The 21592-nt window shown below is 30.4% G+C and overlaps 1 protein-coding gene across 2 annotated transcripts; it reads left to right on the forward strand.

The window, feature by feature from the left end:
- Nucleotides 1-10463: 10463 nt before the first annotated feature.
- On the forward strand, nucleotides 10464-21369 carry LOC8260390 (zinc finger protein BRUTUS). Of its 2 annotated transcripts, XM_015724075.2 has the most exons (14): nucleotides 10474-11106; nucleotides 13043-13252; nucleotides 14915-15109; nucleotides 15199-15563; nucleotides 16049-16274; nucleotides 16432-16600; nucleotides 16727-17959; nucleotides 18151-18322; nucleotides 18405-18626; nucleotides 18711-18848; nucleotides 19864-20098; nucleotides 20208-20267; nucleotides 20879-20950; nucleotides 21023-21369. In XM_015724075.2, the coding sequence occupies exons 1-14, from the start codon at nucleotides 10795-10797 to the stop codon at nucleotides 21164-21166; spliced, it is 3753 nt and encodes a 1250-aa protein (XP_015579561.2). In that variant the 5' UTR covers nucleotides 10474-10794; the 3' UTR covers nucleotides 21167-21369. The 2 variants fall into 2 exon arrangements, 1 of the variants encoding a protein (XP_015579561.2); XR_007215474.1 differs by lacking the exons at nucleotides 20208-20267; nucleotides 20879-20950; nucleotides 21023-21369 and having other exon boundaries at nucleotides 10464-11106; nucleotides 18715-18848; nucleotides 19864-20065.
- The last annotated feature ends 223 nt before the right edge of the window (nucleotides 21370-21592 follow it).

Here is a 21592-nt window from a genome sequence, read left to right on the forward strand (position 1 = left end):
TCTTGAGATTTCAAGTATCAATCTGATAAATTACGGAGCTAATGTTGCTTCCTCAAGGATCAAATTATAACAAATAACTGTAATTTACCTTGAATGATGACAGTGTCGCGGATTTGGGTCTAAGTATCACAACTGGATATAATGAAAAGCCAAAATATTTACCATCTGTAGGGTCCAAAAAATAAATATATGAGCTATAAAATTGAATTTTCAATGAGATAATAAATATATTGCAATCAGATCAGTACTAAAATACTAATAAGTTACAAGTAATATTTTTTTTTTTAGAAATTGACCCATTCACTCTGAAAATGGTATATTAGAAACTAGAGATTAGCTTGCAAAATCTTTTCATATGGTAATAATTTTTATTGGACGTAACCATACGAGTTTTTTCTACTGCAAAATGTTCATAAATTTATAATTAACTGAAATGGGAATCTACTTGGCAATCAATAATATTGGGATCAAGAAGGAAGACCCAATTCTACATGTACTACATTATGAGCAAAATAGTGTGCATAGAGTTGTTTATAAACGTGATTTACTATACTCTTGTGCTCGATTTGGTTCTTAAGCTTGGTTAGCTAGTATTTTTCTAGCTTGTTTGCCTAAGTTCGACATACTTAAAAAGGGCTAATCAATATGCTTGCAAATTGGAAAATAAGTCTGCTATAGCACCACATATGAGTCGGGGTAAAATTAAAGAAACTACGGGACACTAGAGAAGGCATTTGGGAATAGGATTTGGCTTTTCACATGCATTAGAAGCTTCTTTTCTCTCACTTACCATAAAAATTTCAGGCTACTGATATTTATCTAAAGAAGGACGTGGATACCATTGTAGACATTGTAAAAAAAATTAAAAAAGAAAAAATCAACTGAACTCTCTTCTAGTGGGACTGAAGACTTTCTTTACAAAGATCATTTATTGGAATCATTTTCCAAAATCTGCGCACAATATCCTTACTATGCTCTCCAACTTATCAACCAATCCATTAAATTCAAAGCTGCCAAATTCTGTGGGAAAGTTGTTTAATTAATCTTTAGCCGGTGGACAGGCCAAATTTGGACAAAGTTAGTGGAAACTTTGTATGCTTGCTTGGTGGGTTATCCACAATTTAAGTGACAAAATTATTTAATTGAAAGAAAGTGTGCCAAACATAAGGATGACACACTCGATCATTAAATTTATTGGTTGGTGTTCCTCATTCATCCTCTTACCAACACACACACGTCCACATAATCTTATATAGTGCTTTACCCAATTCCTTTTTGTAAAGAAATATGTTTTGTGTTTTGAGTTTTTGGCTTGATTCAGATATATATACAAGTGCCCTGACAATCACTGTCATATACATATATATAGTTTTATTGCATGACCAAATAAGAAATTGTCAATGACCTATAAAGAATTTCAAGAAAATCCCATTCCAATGTTTCTTTATTTACTTTTGTTTTTTTCTTCATACAGGTGTGACCTATGACTGGAGAGGCCTTTAGTTAATTAAGTTTCACATATCAAAAGCAAGAAACAGAAGGAGTTGTTTGTGTCCTGCCGCCACTGAGGCATAACAGTAGTGGGTCACCAAGAATCGAATGTGTTTGATATTAAAAGATACTCTCATATAATAAATTATATAAATTAAAATACTTATTTTAATTATTTAAGTATAAAATATTTAAACTATTTATCGTTTATTTAACAATAAAATTTGTGGTAGACTGCTGTTCAAATGGAATTTTTGGTATTGAAAGTGATTGGTCTTATGTCCATAATTAATAAGACTTTCTTTTCTTAAAAATTCTTTTAATGGTGAGGTGATATGGGAAATCCAGGTCTTTTATAGGGAAAGAGGAAAAAAAAAACAAAAAGGAAAGCCAGTCCAGTAGAAATTAAATAAGCCACACATATGATTATACTTATTAATTGGATTCAATTTTTTAGGATTATGAATTAAGGAACTCAAGTGCAAGAACATAGAAAAGAGTTAAGAAAGCATTTTCCTCGCATTCATCTTATAGAGTTCATCTTCTTGGCAAATATATTTTTATTTCTCAAGTTTTGTTTAATTATTCTTCTTAGATCATTAGTTAGGTCAAGAAGACACTCTGCATAAGTATAAGTATAATCTTTTGTATCAGATTCTAAAGTATGCTAAAGCACAGATGTGAGGAGTCAAGTATTGAGTTTTATTAGTAAGTTAGAGTATTTAATTGATCACTTTTGCTTTTATTTTTATTTGACATTTATGCTCGGTTTATTCGTGTTCTATTATAATAAAAATTTGAGTTATTTTATTAATTTAGTGCAATTTAACTAAAAATTTGAGTTGTTTTATCAATTAGTGTAACTTTACTAATAAAGAAGATATTTTTAAAAGTATAAAATTTTAAGTTTGAATCTCAGATAGAGCAAGTTAAAATGGGAAGTTTGTCATTACTACCTTAAATATCATATTTGAATTAAGAAACCAAAAAATGTCTCATTTATTTTCATTTCTTAGCCATGGAATTTACAAATGTGCAAGCTTATGCTAATGCACATTGCCGATGAATACGAACAAAACACATTCCTTTTATATTTATTTTTCTTAAGAAAACTATATTCATAAACACTTACTATCAAAGTTATTGATTATGTTACATTTCAGAATAGCTAGAATGGCCAGTTTTATTATATATATATATATATATATATATATATATATATATATATATATATATATATATATATATATAGATAGATTTTGTTTCATATCAGTTAAAATCTTGGTAATTTCAAACCGGAAAAATCGAGATTTGACCGAAATGACCATTTTGAATGAAATTAATGAGATAGATCGAGATGAAGTAATTTTATAAAAAAAATTATATTATTAAATTGAGTTAAATAATTTAATAACACTTAATCCTAACTCAATGAATTATTTTTGTTTCCATCAATAAAATGAATTGAAATCTAAAATTTTAAAATTAAAAATTTAAAAATCTCGTATAATCATCTATTTATCTTTATTTATCATCTCATTTTATGTTATATAGTTTAATTAATTATAGATTCTTTTCACTAATTTATTAAATTTTTTTGTGATTTAACCTTATATCACTCAATCATACCGATTTAGAACTTATGTAATTTGATTTTCATGGCTTTGTCCTAGAAGATACTATTTTGTACCTTAATTGGTTGTGTATAAAAAAAGATTTTATTATTGTAATTCTATAATAATAAAGATTTAGATATATGTTTGCTTGTTAATTTCTAGTATACTATCTAATTAAATTATGGATAATGATTTTATAATGTTATACTTTAATGGTTTAAAATTAAATTATATATAATTTAGAACAGTCTGAAACAGAATATCAAAATACTCCAATATTAAAATTTTTATTTCAATAATAATTTTAAAATGACGGCCGAAATGAAATTCATAACTTTAGTTACTATATTTGTCAAATAACAACTATTATCTTTATTTCATGTATGAAATAAACGGTCATATAATTTTCTTTTTGTTTTACACTTTGTTAAACATATATATTGGTCCTCTTGAATATTAAGTTTTAGTTTATCCATTAAATCAATACGTTTGAAAATAATTAACATAGATTTTGACTTTTTTAATCAAATTGATATTTTCTTCTGAAAAAATGACATTATTTTAAGAAGAAGAGAATGATCATCATGCTAATTGATTAATAAGGAGAAGAAAAATTCTACCTACTAGTTAAATTATATAACAACATATTAAAAGAAATTATTATGTTCAACCTTTGTTATATAAATTCACAGGCTTGTACTAAATATGGACACTACAAATCTCTGTATTGTTTATTTGGTCTAGAGATTTATCCATACTTATTATTACATTCATGATTCTCTCCATTTCTAGCTAATGTAGGAATTTGTTTGTACATTCAATAACCCTTCTGTAATAAAATAAAATAAAAAGTATATTTATGATAAATGTAAATAATCCAACTATGGCTGAATGTAAGATATGGATGACAAAAATCAAATTAAAATATAAAAAAAGTCAAGTCATCTTGCTAATAGCTTCGCCACATCCTAAACTTTAGGATTCGACACTTAATTAATTTTCCCATTACTTCTATTATGGCCTCATGCACGAAATAAGCCTTTGATTCAATTCATCATCACCCATGACACATGCAATCCTGTTTTCAGTGGGGGAGTTGAAGTCCTACCCAAGATTGCTTATTTTTCTACACTTTAAAAATCAAACACTTCTTTCTCTTGTTTCAGTCTGTTTTCTTTTTTTATTTATTAAAATTATCTATGATAATAATATAGTAATATGGTCTTCAGTACGTAGCATGTTTCACTATGTTTCTTTATTTCACATGTACACCTTATTGTTTAATTATTTTGGAATTGTCTAATTCTGTTTGTTGTTACTTTCCTATATTTCTTTAATATTCGGATGGTTGTTGTTGTTGTCGTATTGATTTTGATTTCTCAAGTTGTTATCTTCGCATTGCACAGATGCAATTCTAATTAATCTTATAAAATTTTAAATTCACATTCTTGTTTTTCTTATGTTAAAATTAAATGTAATCCTTTTTTAATTTTTGAAAAAAATATATATACTCAAATTCTTATGTTAAATTTTTTATCCTTTAGTTCTTATATTAAATATTAGTCCCCAATTTTAAGAATAAATTTACTTTTTAATCTCTTACATTGTAAATAAAATAACTCAAATTATTAACTTATTGGGGATTAAAATGCTGTTAGTTAACAAAATTCAATAACAATTCTATAGAGAAGAAAATATTATTTTGATTGAGAGATTAAAGTTCGTTGAAAGTAAATATGAATTATATAAAAAAATTAGGAAACATTTTTCAGTAATTTGCTGTTAATAAAATCAAGATGTGACAGTTGATCTCCTACTTCTGTCTCTATTTTTTTTTTGCATATTCAATGGGTCAACTGTTAATTAATCCGACGGAATATTATTAGCCTAAGATCATGCGTAGGATTATTGTGATTTTCTCATTTATTAGCCTTGTATCTAGGGCCGGCTCAATTATAGTTATAGCCCTAAGCAATAGTTAATTTGATAGTCTTTTAATAATATAAATATTAAAATTTATTTTTATTATTTTTGATATGTAAAACTAATTAAATATTTATTTTTAATTCTCAATTGACATATAACTAAATTTATTCGGTTAATAAAATCTCTTAAAATGTAGTTAAATATACTATAATTTTAAATAGATTTCTCTCCAATTAAGTTACAGTAACAAAAATAAATAATAATATTCGATACGCTATCTCTATATTTAGAAATAATTTATCATTTTTTATAACTTAATATTTTATATATATTAAAATTTACTAAATATTTTTATAACTTAATATTTTTATTTTATATATATTAAAATTTACTAAATAGTAATATTTATGACTATAAATAGTAAATTAAATTTATTCAAAGTAGAAAAAATAATTTCTTAAATTAAATGCATTTAAAAGTATTTAAATATATATATATATATATATATATATATATATATATATATATATATATATTAACAAGAAAAGTGTATTCCAAAAAAAAAAAAACAAACAAAGAGGATTGAGACCTCTATCCTTTACGGCCCTAGGAATATTTCTATTTTTATTTATTTTTCTATTTTATGATTTTACTGTGTCAAAACAAAACTTTTTACTCTTTGTCATGTTCTCTTTATGTTATGTCTTTTTTATCCAATAAATTTTAATAATTTTATTTTGCATGTATGGCTTTTATTTTTGAATAAAGAAATTATTACATAACCTTAATTCATTGTATTACTAAAAAATTTATCCAATAAAATTATAATATTTTATTTTATTATTTTTATGTCCGATATACCTATACATAATCAAGATTGAATATCTATCTAAATTAATCTCACATAGTAAACCATCTAATTCAACGAATATTGAATTATAGATAAGCGTTCAATTTTATATTATTTTATCTTTTTTATTATTTACTTTAAAAAAAAAAAAAAACTCATCTTCTCAATTTAACTGGTTTTGTGATCAGATTAGCCAACTCAAATTAGCATTTTATAATATCACGTTAAGTTGAGAGGAGAAGAATATCAGCATTTTTCAATGGATCAACTGTTGAATAATCAAAGGGATTGCTATACTTTATATTACTCTGGAATCATGTATAAGATTTTGTATTTTCATTTGTATATAAACAAATAATGGCTCTTGTAACTCATACACAAATTGAAAAAGAATCTCCTCTATTTAATTAATTTCTGCATTAGTTCATGATACAATGGTGGTCAAGTCTAAATGCTTCTAATATGTTGCCATCTAATCACAATTTACTAACCAAGTGCAATTTACTATTATTTTATTTTTATATTCAAAAAGAGCAGAATTCGAATTTCAGTATTCTTTTTTCTTAAAATTTACTATTTGATTTTTTTAATTATTGAAAGATAAATGTAGTCCATAATGAAATTATTTCCATATATATATATATATATATATATATATATTATGTCTAAAATTATAAAATTTATAAAAAGTTTAATAAGTGTGTTTTAAAAAAATAGAAATGAAAATTATGGTATTCATTTTAAAACCTTAAATTTTTTTTAATTCACATATAAATTGAAAGAAACAAACAATATAATATTTTTTGTTTAGAAGTGTTGAATTGAAAAAGACAAATAAATATAACTTATCCAACAAATAATGTTTATTTTGAGAAAAAGTTACAATTAAATTAAAATTGCTCATATTTGACTTTGAATTGAAGGCAAGGCATCCGGTTCACGCTAATTAATCAAATGAGAAGGACGATGGTCCCGTGTCTGTTTTAAGTGTTGTATTCATATTTGATAGCCTCGCGAGGTGTGACCACGACACGGGCATTTCTCGTGCCACCTAACGGCTTCTTGTGCTCCCTTCATGCCATCCTTGTGATTACCATTCAACTTTCCCTTCTCTCTTATATAGTTACCATTGTATCCCTTGCAAATTTTGTTCTCATCATTTTCTAAACATTTTTAACTTTTTACAATTTTTTTAATTATTAATTGCTCCTCACACTAATTACTATCTTCATAGTTTATTTTGAATTAGACTCGTGCCCAATTTCTGAACTCAAGATTTCATTATAAATAATTGTAATTAATAAAAAAGTGTCTTCAGCACAGTACATTTATTTTTAAGAATAAACATTTACTACTTGAACTATATTTATAATTCAAATTATATACATGTATGGATTTAAAATTTAGAATCTTGAGTAAGAATTTTATATTTATTTTTAATAATATCTAAATAGCTAAATACAACATTTAATGTATTTTTGAATACTATAGCTTGAGCAGTTGTTTATAAAAATTATGATAGAAAAATAATAGATGAAGTAAGTAAAATACATTTTAATATCTTATGCAAAGAAAAATTTAGATATCTTATTCATCGTCAATTGATAAAATATAATATTTTATTAAAATCTTAAAAATGAATTATTTTCGTTCTTAAAAATGCCATTCTTTTTTCATATAAATAGAGTATGAGAAATTGATACTGTTACTGTAATTCTGGTTTGATTATAAAGTTATTTTTAATAGTATAACTAAAGTCTTTTATAGAACTACAAATAGAGTGATTAATTGGATGACCCTAATTATTCCATCAAATTGTATTTCTCTATTATGGTTTTTTTTTCTGTATTGTAGATATTATTTACTAGAAAGTTTATTGAATTAAAAAATACATATAAATGTAGATAGATTTGTAAAATATTTTGAATTAGATACTTCTGACTGATCTTATAACATACTTTCCAGATCAAAAATATTATTCAGAATCAGTCTACCATGTTTAATCAATGGGATTTAATTATGAATTTAATGTGAACGAAACAGCTCTCGAGAATAATTCGACCAAGTTGATGTCATACGGTTGACAAAATTAAGCTTTTCAACGTTTTTCTAGCGCATTGGCCTCTTTAGTAATCTTAATTCGTAATCTAACAGACCCTTGTTTTGTCTGTGATTGACAAATTCGAAATGACCATGATACCCTTGGAGTTAATAACAGGCACCGTTTTGCAGAGTCCATGTCAGCACACTGAATCTACGAAATCCAGATTCCAGACTCGTTGGAAGCTGAGGTGGACTCCGTTGACAAGTCAAGAAGGGTCCCGCCCCCATCCGTGGTGGAGCGAGATTCACCCGTGCTCCACATATGCGCGCACGGATCCTGTCCCCATACTTACTGCTGCCTTTGCCTTTCTTATCTTACCTGGCTCCTCTTTTCTCAGTCATACCACGTGTCATGCCAACGCCCTAAATCCATATCATTCCAGTGTTTTATTTATTTATCCAACCAGAAAAAGGATAAAGTAACAATCTTACCCCTATATTTTAGAAGTAATGAGTAATTTATCTATACTTTAACTTTCTTTCTAGTCTGTTCGGTAATTTATCAGAAATTGCTATTTTATAATAATTAAATTTTTGAATTTATAATAAAAATTCAATTTAACTCTGAAAGTGTAATACTTATTAAACTCTATAAAAATACTTTTAACTGAATTAAAGTAAAATTATTTGACATAATTTGATCTTAGTTTCTAATAAAACTTAATAATTGTCAACTAAAATAATTAATAATTATAGATTATAATAATTTATTATATCTATAAAAGTTAAAAATATAATTGTATGGTTTTATAATAATTTTTATCATAGTAAATCTAGTAATTCTGAAATATAAAGCTATGTACCATATCAAATTATGAAAATTTGAATTAAGTTTGAGACTAAAATGATTATCAAATTGTTTTTATTAAAAATTAAGAAAATTACTAAAATATAACATTTTACTCTAATCTTATAAAAGTATAATTTCATATGATTTTAGTAAGAAATATTATCTAGTTATCTATGTTAGATATTATAATAAAATTTTATTGCAATTAAATAATTTTATTATAATTTAATAACATTTATTATAATAAGACTCGATTTAATTTTTTTTTCTTTTTTATGAATATAGGAGTAAATTGACGATTCTTAGTAAGTTGAGAGTAGATCTTTTAAAATATTAAATATTGAGTGAATTAATCATTTACTCTAAATTCAAAGGATAAATTAACAGTTTAACCAACACAAAACATAAAATAATTTAATGCTAATGGATATCACTCTTTTTTTATATTAATCTCTATGAACATAGGTCATGACTTATTAATGGAATTATATAAATAAAAGTTTAATGAAAATATAAGGAAAGTTCTTTTAGTTTAAATTTAAGAATTCCTGTATGCTTCAATGTATTAAAGACCATCTGAAATAAATAAAATCGTTATTATTATTCAAATATTTTATATTTTCTTTTGGAGAAATTTAGATTTTACTGTTATTATTTTTCTTTTTATTAAAAAGTCAATTTAACATCACACACAATTCACTTGTCTACTACTATTTAAGCGCTACACAGAAAATGTAATGTTTTATTTTTTCTATTATTTGCTATTTATTAATAATTTTATTAGGCTTCTTACTTTTTTTATAAAAATAATCAAAATATAATAACTTTTGAGGATGACATATTTCTTTGTTAAATTAATAACAGTCAATTTAAATTAAAATTTATTCAACCTCTTTGAAAATATATATTCTAGGGGCAATGATTTTATTATTTCATTACTTGATTTTTAGTTTGTGATTCTCATTATAAGACGTGACTAGTTTTAGTTATCTAAGGATAATTATTGCAAAAAATAATAATTTATTTTAATAAACATAATATTCTCATAAAAAGCATTTATCTAGATTTACTCTTTTAGAAAACATTAATATTTTATTTTTCAAGATTAAGTACCAGTAACACTGTATAGTCCAATTTTAATTTTAATGTCTTAATATAATATAAATATTTTTATTAAATTATTTTTAATATTATTTTATTAATAAAATAATTTTATATAATTACAATACTATACCGTATCAAGTGAGTAGGACTTGATATGAATTAAACCAAAAAATAATAAAACAAAAATAATTTTCAATCTAACAGTAGTCGGTCAAATTCCATGTGTTCAAAAACTTGAATCAATTAAAATGCAAAGCCAACTAGGCAATAAAGAAAAAATAAACAGAATTCACGATCATTCATAAATCACAAGAATTTTAATTAGGACCCAGCACAGTCAGCAAAAAAGAAGTGACGTATTATTGTAAACCGTAGCAGGTTGCGTAATCTATTTTTTCTGTATCCAGAGATAACTACTGAATTATTATTATTTTTATTCAACTACTGAATAATTTCTTTTTTCAAGAAAAAATCATTCTTTAAAATGTTTTAAGATTAAAAAAGAACAGGTAAGAAAAATAATAAAGGAAAACGGAGGGGAAAAATGTTGAACTGATGATGGTGAACAGAGCAACCGATTACTGCCGCGTGGACTAACTATAAAACAAAGCCCATCGTCTCTCTCTCTCTCTCTCTCTCTCGCTTACATCCTTCTCTCCCTTTTTGCTAACAAAGAACAAACAAAGCCAAAAAAGAAAAAAGAAAAAGAACAATAGAAATCTCGCTCTTTATTTAATCATATAATTTCTTTTGTTTTTATCAACACTCCAAAATAGCAGCAATGGAAGTTTATGCAAATTGTTAGCACGATAGAAATTTAGAAGTGAGAGAAACTAGGGATTTCAAGATATAGTTTATTATTTCGAGATCTTTCGCGACGAATTCTTTTTCTCTTTTTTTTTTTTTGAACTGTAATGGCGACGCCATTTTCAGGAGTGGATGGAGGAGGAGTAGCGGTAATGGCGGGACCAGTGAAAGCAATAGATCCTTCTTCTACTTCTACGCCTTCGAAAAATAATAACAATAATATTAATAAGAATTCAGCTCTTAAATCTCCAATTCTTATTTTTCTTTTCTTTCATAAAGCTATTAGGTCTGAGCTCGATGGACTCCACCGTGCCGCTATGGCTTTTGCCACCAGTACTGGTGGTGATATTAAGCCTTTGCTTCAGAGATATCATTTTCTTCGCGCGATTTATAAGCATCACTGCAATGCTGAAGACGAGGTAGCTGTTAGGTTTTTTATAATTATTGTTTTAGATATACCTAATTGGATTTTCTATTCGTATCTAATTTTTCATTTCATGAAGTGTTTGGATTAATTTCTTTTTAAAACTTTTATTGCATAAACATAAGAGTTTTTCTTTTCCTTTTCTATTTCTTAGTTTCTTTTATGTTGCTTGTAAACAAGCTTTAATTTGCTTAATAGGAAGCAAGGGATAATAGACAGTGAGAAATAGAAACTTCTATGTTATTCCAGTTAACATGGTGGCAGTTTTGTGCCAAAAGTTGAATAGAATTTGAATCTCCTTTTCTGATGGAATAGAATTTTTATTTCTACATCAGCACCTAGAATCTTTAGTGACAATTCGATTCACGGTCTTGAAACTGGATAAAGTTGTGTACGTTTACTGTAACCCCAAGCCTCAAGCTGCTTCTAGTATCTGGTCCTGACAAGCTGAATTCAATTTGATGTTAAGTTTGCAAATTAGAAACGCATGTAACTCATTGGGGAAATAGCTGCCATACTGCTAGTTTAAAGAATTTATACATTCTACTGCTACTAGGGAGACATTCAGATATAGTCTTTTTGGTTATAAATAAGACTTATGTCTTTCATGAAACTGGTGTGTAATAAAGGCTTGTGCCTTTTGCTTTATAACTTTTGCATGATTTGGAACTACCAATTTTCAACCCTGTTAGAAATGGATCAGTTGACACGTCTCTTTCCTTTTGTCCATTGAAACTGCATTGCAATCTCAGTTAGCTTAGCTGTATCATAAAAGGCCATATTTTCCTTGGGTTGAATTAGAGTCGATAGAAGTACATTGGTTATATTTTTATTGGATCTGAGTTTTGGATGCTCCAGCTACTACCTCTCACTCTGTTTTTATATTGGAGGTGTGGGGGACAAAACAATGATGCTCTGTTATTCATTTAATTTTAGGTTTCATGAAATTTTTTAAACATGAGATGCTTTATGTCTGTTCCTGAGTGAAAATACTTCTTATCAACTCTTTTGTTTGATTTATTTGTTTAATTATGTTCACTAGGTAGCTGTTTAGTAAGAAGGTCAAATTATTGGGCTTGCCACAGCATAATATGTTAGATTCACACACTTGACTGCTGTGGATATGATAATCATGAAAATATATGATGAGACTTTTGACTTCTGTGCTGTTTTGGTTTGCAATTTTCCTTGTTATTTATCCTAGTATAAAAATATATTAAATGCTTCTTTGATATCGTAATGTGGTTGAGCAAGAGACTCCACAGACAGTAATGTATGAACTTTTAACTGCATACCCTTGATTCTGGCATGCATTATTCACCATTAATTGCTCCCAGAGATGCCTTCGCAATCCAAGCATTTGATATTATATTGAAATTTCTTTTCAAGTTACTAATTATTGAATTTCACATGGTTTTGCACTTCTGTTCCGTTTAGTGAAAACAAATATTCTCTCTCATACACTAGCTTTCCCAGTGTCTTTATTGTTTAATTGATAATTCCGCCATTCAGATTTGTTTGTGAGATGGGTATTGTTTGATATGAAATGACCTTAAGCTGGCGGGTTCAAAATTGGGAAAACATCAGCTAAGCATGTTAAAGTTTTGTGATATCTAAGAAGGCTTTGGCTGTGCAAGACACCTTAGCTGATACTGGAATGATCTTTCCTTTCCCCTGGCTATCAGTTTAAATATTGCCACACGGTTTATGATTTATAGCATGCAGCTGCATTCATCTTGTTATAATCTAGGTTGGAATAGGAAAATATGATGAACATCAGAGGTTAATTTTGATTAAGTCCTAATGGAAACTTCAATGTTTTCACTTGGATACTTTAGCTCTTTGTCACCAACAGCATGCCATGCAACTCATGTTTCTTTAAGTACATATTAGTTGAAGATTTTAACAATATATTATTTTGCAAAATTTAGGTTATCTTTCCAGCTCTTGATATACGGGTGAAGAATGTGGCAAGAACATACTCTCTGGAACATGAGGGAGAAAGTGTTCTTTTTGATCAATTATATGAGCTTCTGAATTCCAATAAGCAAAATGAAGAAAGCTACCGCAGAGAGTTAGCTTCTCGTACCGGAGCTCTTCAAACATCAATTAGCCAGCATATGTCCAAGGAAGAGGAGCAGGTATTTATTTGTGTTCAATTTGATGATAGGTTTGCATTGTTCTTATTGTACATTTTGACAAACTAAGTTGAACAAGCTGAATATTATGTAACTTGTTGGGATGAGCTATGCATTCTTCATTTTACTGGTGCATGTATCCGAGTCTTTAATATAGCAGATTCTTGTAATTAGGCAGCATATAAGGCTTAGGATTTGCACTTCCCAAGAAGTTTTAACATGCATAGAACTGCTTAGTATGACCACAAAATGTTGTCTTTCCTTCAACATATGGTGATTGTATCCTCAGTTCAATTTGTGGCAATCAGGATAGACTCATATTTGGAGATACTTTTTTGTTAAGTATGTGCTTTTGAGAATCCCTACCTTCCATGCTTTGTTCACAATAAATAAATTAGTTTAGACCAATTAGTGATTAAATTAGCTTAGGTCAATTAGTGGTAGTAATTGGGATTAGCAAAATTGTTGTTTATTTTATGTCAAAAGTTGGAACAATAATATTTGGGTTGACATGATTACTATTATTACCCCTTCACATTGTGGTAATACAATTGTAATGTGCAACAAGTTACAAGTGTTGTTTTGCTTGTTTGACAGTAAATGCTCTTATAATAATTATTTTAGCTAGTCTAAATGTTCTTCTTTCACATGGTGTTTAGATTGTGTTTGCTTGTTATGCCTGATGTTGCTCCTCCTTTGCATCTTAGTTAATCTGTATGGAAGATCTGTTATGGTTATGTGGTGGCATGACAAATTGGTAGAGATTTCCCAAGTTGTATTATTTCTCATTGCGTTCAGTTGAAATGGATTACATAAAATTTTATGGAATTCATATGCAAATTTAAAGTTTATGTGTTTGGTTGACAACTTGGAATGAAAGTTTACATAATTAAATATATGGAATTGGTTATAACTAAACTAAATTCTAGTGGAATAGTTAGTTTCCAAATGAATTCTACGTTAGTAAGCCTATATATTTTATAAGATCAAAGTATCTCTTTCAACTTTGATATTTCATTTTATTTTCTCTCTTAATAGATTTTTTCTTATTGTAATGTGTTCCAAACGCAATCTTCATTCATTTAAAATGAATTTTATAATTATTATTTAACACATCAAATATAAGATTTCATTTGCAAATGAAATGGATTTCAACCAAACACAAAGTTCAATAATTAATTTGTAACATTAATATTATGAAGAGGAAAGCTCCATTCTATGCAATAGTTCGACATTGTTTTCTTTCAAGAAAAAAATGAAAAAGAGAAATATCTATGGACAGGCGTACAGTATATCAAATAATCAATCATGAGGAGTCTATGTCCTGCTAACCTTTTGCTCTATAATACATTAATGGTTCTGAAATTAATATAGCGAGACAGTATTTGATCCTTTTTAAGGGTTCTTCCAAGGTATAGAGTTTGCATCTTCTTGCCACTCCAGGGGAGACTGCTGCTTATGTAATATAGAGTTGACGGTATTTTATTCGGATTTACTTGGGAAGTTAAAGTTGAAGTTATATGCTTCCTAAGTTGCCAACTATCCATGTCATTGCAACCTCTATGTTTATTTGGCTATCATATTTTGTTAATAATGCGAATAGGCTTTGTTATGCTGAATTGAAAAGGAACGTTGAATCTCACTAGCTTGTGGTTAATGTTGCAGGTCTTTCCGTTGCTTATTGAGAAATTTTCTTTTGAAGAGCAAGCATCGTTGGTATGGCAATTTCTGTGCAGTATTCCTGTTAATATGATGGCAGAGTTTCTTCCTTGGCTTTCTTCATCTGTGTCATCTGAGGAGTATCAAGATATGCACAAATGCTTGTGCAAGATAATCCCAAAAGAGAAACTTCTTCATCAGGTGATGGTCTTTTTTGGTGTGCATTCAATCTTCAGATTGAATTTATAGAAATGGAAAGAAGGCTGACTTTTAATTTCTGGTTGATGAAGGTAATTTTTGCCTGGATGAAAGGTGCAAAACTGTCCGATATGTGTACAGGTTGCAAAGATGATTCCAAGATCTTGTGCGAAGATTCAGGTCGACCAGCCTTAATATGTGAAAGCAAGAAGATAAATTGTGCATGTGAATCTTCTAGAATTGGTAAAAGGAAATATATGGAGCTCACTTCTGATCTTGCGGATTCAACTTCGTTCCATCCCATTGATGATATTTTGCTTTGGCATGCTGCAATAAGAAGAGAGTTGAATGACATAGCTGAAGCAGCTAGAAAGATACAACTTTCTGGAGATTTCTATGATCTGTCTGCATTCAATGAAAGGCTGCAGTTCATTGCAGAAGTTTGCATATTTCACAGGTGTGGTTGTCTATTATCTTTTGTTTTATTTTTCTTTTCCAGTGAACTAAACATTGTCCAAACACAACAAGCTTAAGTTCAACAATAGTGCATTAAAAGTGCATTAGGATGATCAGTTATTGGAGATAGGTTCTTGACACTGGCCTGATGCATGAAATATTGCCTCTGTTATCGTATTTATGTTTTGAAAGCACAGCCTTGGGACAAAAACTTCTAGTCCACAAAGTGTGGAAAGCTTTAAGCTGTAAAATCCTTTTGCAGGGTCTTATTGCACGTTGTTACCAAAAAGCGAAACACTAGTGATTCTCTCTTCTCTCAGCTTTGTGCCTTTCTGGGCTTTACTTCTAGCTTATAACAGATTTGAAACTCTTTCTCTCTCCTTGAAATAGCAATAGAGAATGCAAGGATTATGAAGTTTCTTTGCTGCCTATGCTGTGACCATTTACCATTGTGAAGTGGGCTTTTCTTGTCTGTCTCCACTGCAGTATTGCTGAGGACAAAGTTATATTCCCCGCTGTAGATGCAGAACTCAATTTTGCCGAGGAGCATGCAGAAGAAGAAATTCAGTTCGACAAGCTTAGATGTCTGATAGAGAGCATTCAAAGTGCTGGAGCAAATACATCTCATACTGAATTCTACACAAAATTGTGTATGCAAGCTGATCATATCATGGATTCCATACAGAAACACTTCCAAAATGAGGAAGCTCAGGTACATTGCTGTGCAATAGTATATGAAGCATGTCTTTCCCATTGATGGCATATGCTTAATAACTAGTTTCTTATTTCTTAACAAGTCTTCATCCTGCTACCATATTGATTGGCATTTATATAATATCTTAAAATAATGCACATATTTTTGTTGGTAGGTTCTCCCACTTGCTCGAAAGCATTTTAGTGCCAAAAGACAGCGTGAACTTCTTTATCAAAGCTTATGTGTGATGCCCTTGAAATTGATTGAATGTGTCTTACCATGGTTGGTAGGATCACTTAGTGAGGAAGAAGCCAAGTCTTTTCTTCAAAACATGTATATGGCAGGTTGAACATTAATTCCAACTATTCCTCTCTACCATTATTGATTAATTTTATTAACAAGTATATTTTCTGTGTTCTCTGCATTTTCTCCTTTTGTCATTCTTTAACTCATGGAATGATATGGTGCAGCTCCAGCTTCAGATTCTGCATTAGTTACGCTTTTTTCTGGTTGGGCTTGCAAAGGTTGTCCTAGGAGCACTTGTTTATCTTCAGGTGCAATTGGTTGTTGTCCTGCAAGAATTCTAACTGGAGCACAGGAGGATATCAAAAAATCATGTTGTGATTGCAATCCTACGTTATCCATCAATGAGAAGCCTTCTTTTATCCAAACAGAAGAAGTAGATGACAGAAGACGGCCGGTTAAGCGCGGAAACTTATTATTACAGGAAGATAATAATGCTTGTCATTCTTTAGAGACTATTCCCAAATTTCCTTGTGGTAATAAGGCATGTTGCGTCCCTGGGTTAGGAGTGAACAACAGTAATCTAGGAATTAGTTCTCTTTCTGCAGCAAAATCTCTGCGTTCCTTGACTTTTAGTCCTTCTGCTCCCTCCATCAACTCTAGTCTTTTTAATTGGGAAACAGATATAAGTCCCACTGATACAACTTGTGCATCACGTCCAATCGATAACATATTTAAATTTCATAAAGCCATCCGCAAGGACTTGGAATATTTGGACGTTGAATCAGGAAAACTTAATGATTGTAATGAAGCTTTGCTCAGGCAGTTTACGGGTAGATTTCGTCTCTTATGGGGTTTATACAGAGCTCACAGTAATGCAGAGGATGATATAGTTTTTCCAGCATTAGAATCTAAAGAGACGCTCCATAATGTTAGCCACTCTTACACTCTGGACCACAAGCAGGAAGAGAAACTATTTGAAGATATCTCATCTGCGCTCTCTGAGCTTACAAAATTTCAAGAATGCCTGAAGAGTGCTAGGATTTCTGATGATCTAACTGGAAATGGTTATGATGCTTCTGGTCATAGTGATGATACTTTTAGGCAGTATAATGAGCTTGCAACAAAGCTTCAGGGCATGTGCAAATCCATACGAGTAACACTGGATCAACATGTTTTCAGGGAAGAACTTGAGTTGTGGCCTTTATTTGACATGCATTTTTCAGTGGAGGAACAGGATAAAATTGTTGGACGAATAATTGGTTCTACAGGTGCAGAGGTGCTTCAGTCGATGCTGCCATGGGTTACATCTGCTCTTACTCTGGAGGAGCAGAACAAAATGATGGATACATGGAAAAATGCGACAAAAAACACAATGTTCAGTGAGTGGCTCAATGAATGGTGGGAGGGTACTTCTGCTGCAGCTTCACAAGCAACATCAGAGAGCTGTATATCCCTAGGTCCGCAAGATTCTTTTCTTATTTCTGAGTATCTGTTTGTTATTCTCTGTTGAATGATATTGTGACTGCAATTTTGAAAGAATGCTGAAATTCTACTTCTTGAAATTAGCTTCTTTTTTTCCCCTTTCTATGCAATAAATATAACATTGTGGAGATTTTCTTGGGTTGTGTTTCTTTGTTCTCTTATTTAGGTGCTGATCTCCATGAAAGCTTGGATCACAGCGATCATACATTTAAGCCTGGCTGGAAAGATATTTTCCGGATGAATCAAAATGAACTGGAAGCAGAAATAAGAAAAGTCTCTCGTGATTCATCTCTTGATCCAAGAAGAAAAGCGTACCTCATTCAAAATCTGATGACGAGGTGTGTTTATGCTGTGTTTTGTCTGCACTTGCTTGAACTATTATTTTTCTGCTTGCCCTGATCAGTATCTGGGTTCTTTTAGTCGCTGGATAGCTGCTCAGCAGAAGTCACCTCAAGCAAGAACTGATGAATGCTCAAACAGTGAAGACTTACTTGGATGTTTTCCTTCATTTCGTGATCTAGAGAAACAAATTTTTGGATGTGAGCATTACAAGCGAAACTGTAAACTTCGTGCTGCCTGCTGCAGCAAGTTATTTACGTGCAGGTTCTGCCACGATAAAGTCAGTGACCATTCAATGGATAGGTAAATCTTTGTTACATATTGTCAAATCTGGTTTTGGCTGGACTGCTTGTCTTCTATAAACTTTAATTGTATTTATACTCTCAGGAAGGCTACAACTGAAATGATGTGTATGCGCTGCCTGAACATTCAGCCCATTGGACCAGCTTGCACTACACCTTCTTGTGGCGGTTTGCAAATGGCGAAATACTATTGCAGTATCTGTAAATTTTTTGATGATGAAAGGTATGGGCTTTAATAAGATGCCTTGTCTTTTCATATAGATTGTTGCTAGAACGTTTAAAAGACATTAGTCTTACAAAATATACTGTAATTAGTTGGTCAATTGTTTGATATGTTGGCTTTGAGTAAAGGATTATATATCATTTCTATTTCGTGTTTTTTCAGCAGTCTTGCGTCCTGTAATTTTTCTGCAGTGGAAATTTATTAATTATATCAAAAAGGGTGTCTGGAGTCAGTTGTGTGGTATGCCCAGTTTATGTGAATCTAAAGAGAACGAAGTAGTGTATTTTTGTGTACTGGATTCTATTGTGAAGGAGATTACGGGTGGTTTTTTATTCTCAGAGGAAATTAGGGGTGTAAATGAGTCGATTCAACTCGCAAGTTACTCATATTAACTTGAAAAAACACTTACGGTTGACTTGATATTAATGAAGTCGAGCTTGAACTCGAACTACTCGAGTGGATTGACAAGTTGAGTTTGAGACCCATTATGCCCAGCTCGAGAAGCTCGCAAGCCTAATTGATTCTTTACTATTTTATACCTTTATAATTCATTTCATCTACTACTCAAGCTCAATTGAGCTATTCTAGTTTAGTTTTTAGGTTGTCAAAAGCTCTAATCCTAGTAATTGAGCAGAGTTGAGTTGAATTGAGCTTTAGTACTTCCAATATCCCATATAATCAAGCTCAAGCTTCAAAAGTAAAGTTCCATTGAGCTTGGCTCGTGTTTTGAGCTTTGAGTTTTGTGATCAAGTTGAGCTCAAGCCTCACACTGTTTCGACTCAGCTTAGCTCTACTACGCCTCTAGAAGGAACCTGACAGCTTTAATCTGCTGTCATATAGGATATATCCCTTGACTTCTTATCTCTCTTTTTTTTTTCCTTTTTGTTACATTTCCTTTTTGTTACTTTTCCTTTTTGAAAGAAACCTGATAACCTGTTGTGTTGGTCTGTGATAACTGCCATTAGATTAGATCTCTTATTAATATATTTCCTTCTATTCCTTTAATTTCTTTCAGGGATATTTATCATTGTCCTTTCTGCAATTTATGTCGCGTTGGAAATGGACTTGGTGTTGACTTCTTTCATTGCATGAAGTGTAATTGTTGCCTGGCAATGAAATTACTGGATCACAAATGCCGAGAGAAAGGCATGGAGATGAATTGCCCGATTTGTTGTGACTGTTTGTTCACGTCAAGTTTAAGTGTTAAAGCTCTTCCTTGCGGCCATTTTATGCATTCAAATTGCTTTCAGGTCCATTCCTTTAATGGGTTTTGCCTTTTGCTTTATTGACCTTTCTCAAATATTACCTATTGCAAGAAAAGCAATCATTTTTTGAATTTTTGGTACATATCTTTAACAGGCATATACTTGCAGTCACTACATTTGTCCAATTTGTAGCAAATCCCTGGGAGATATGTCGGTAAGTTTTAATGAACTATCTGTTAAACCTACTCGATTTTTATGAATGTAGATGATGTTTTTTCACTGATGTATTGAGTTTTCATGAAAGAATTGTGCATACCAAGGAACATGTGATTCACTTTGGGAATTATGTTCAGATTTAGATATGACTATAATTCCAACAGAAGAGGCTTGTTGATCCCTGCGATCTAAGCCTGTAGGCTGTCGAGAACAAGTCAAAACAACTGGGATCTCTCTTGCCCTCTAATAATTCTTATGGAAGCGAGGGGAAATGAAGAAATATTGAAATAACACTCTAGTTTCTCAGTTGTGTAACTATAAAGTGAAAGGCTAATGGTCTCATGTGAAATTGAACTTTTCTTTTCTTCTTTTATCCCCCTTTGTTAAGATATATGAACTTAGTCCTTCACAATTTTATAGGCTTCTTAGTACTAAACATGCATTAGTGTAAAGTATCAGATACCGATTCATTTTGATTTTGACTTGTAAATTGGAATGTGGAGGGAGTGTCCTTGCCACACCCATATTTGCGCTGAGACTGAAATAAAGAAGTATGCCTTTTGAGATTCATGAAAGGATCTCTATTATTTTGTAAATTTCTTTTTTCAGGTTTACTTTGGTATGCTTGATGCACTATTGGCTTCTGAGGAGCTTCCAGAAGAATACCGGGATCGCTGTCAGGTAAATTATCTGGTATCTTCTTCTGCTTCTTGGTCTTACTATGTGATGTTAAAACTGATTTCTGTAATCCAGGATATATTGTGCAATGACTGTGAGAAGAAGGGTACAGCACCATTTCACTGGTTGTACCATAAGTGCAGGTATTGTGGATCTTATAATACTAGAGTAATCAAGGTTGATTCAACAAATTCACACTGCTCAACTTCAAACCAGTGAGGGCATAACTTTCTTATAGCTGAAATAGGTTAACACCTCAGTGCATAAATCTCAATTGTCCATTCCACATGGCTTTGTAAATCATACGTCATTACAATAGTTAATTCAATATTTCAATTTTTCCACCTGCACTGGATCCACCCATTCCACCTATTCATGGTGGATGGGCCCCATATTATATACTCCATGATCTTTTTGCTGTTGATGACTAACTCGAGATAAACTTATTGCAAATATGGAAACGTAAAAGTCATGTTTCCAGATCTGCAACCTGTATTCTTAAAAATGTTTTAGTTGAATTTTTGTGAGTGGTAGTCCTGCAGAAGTACTGGAGGCTCTATGAAAATCATTTTGGAGAAATGTAGAATGATTGGCTCAGATTTTGTCTAATCAATGGTTCAGTGCAGGACCATCGGCCATATACCT

The sequence above is a fragment of the Ricinus communis genome, chromosome 4 (assembly GCF_019578655.1).
Source record: "Ricinus communis isolate WT05 ecotype wild-type chromosome 4, ASM1957865v1, whole genome shotgun sequence".
Lineage (NCBI taxonomy): Eukaryota > Viridiplantae > Streptophyta > Magnoliopsida > Malpighiales > Euphorbiaceae > Ricinus > Ricinus communis.

Bases quoted from the DNA above. Each gene is read 5' to 3' on its own strand.
- LOC8260390 (XM_015724075.2), top strand. From the start codon at position 10,795: ATGGCGACGCCATTTTCAGGAGTGGATGGAGGAGGAGTAGCGGTAATG. The intron at 11,107-13,042 runs GTAGCTGTTAGG...TGCAAAATTTAG, and splicing joins ACTGCAATGCTGAAGACGAG to GTTATCTTTCCAGCTCTTGA. The intron at 15,110-15,198 runs GTGATGGTCTTT...TGGTTGATGAAG, and splicing joins AAGAGAAACTTCTTCATCAG to GTAATTTTTGCCTGGATGAA.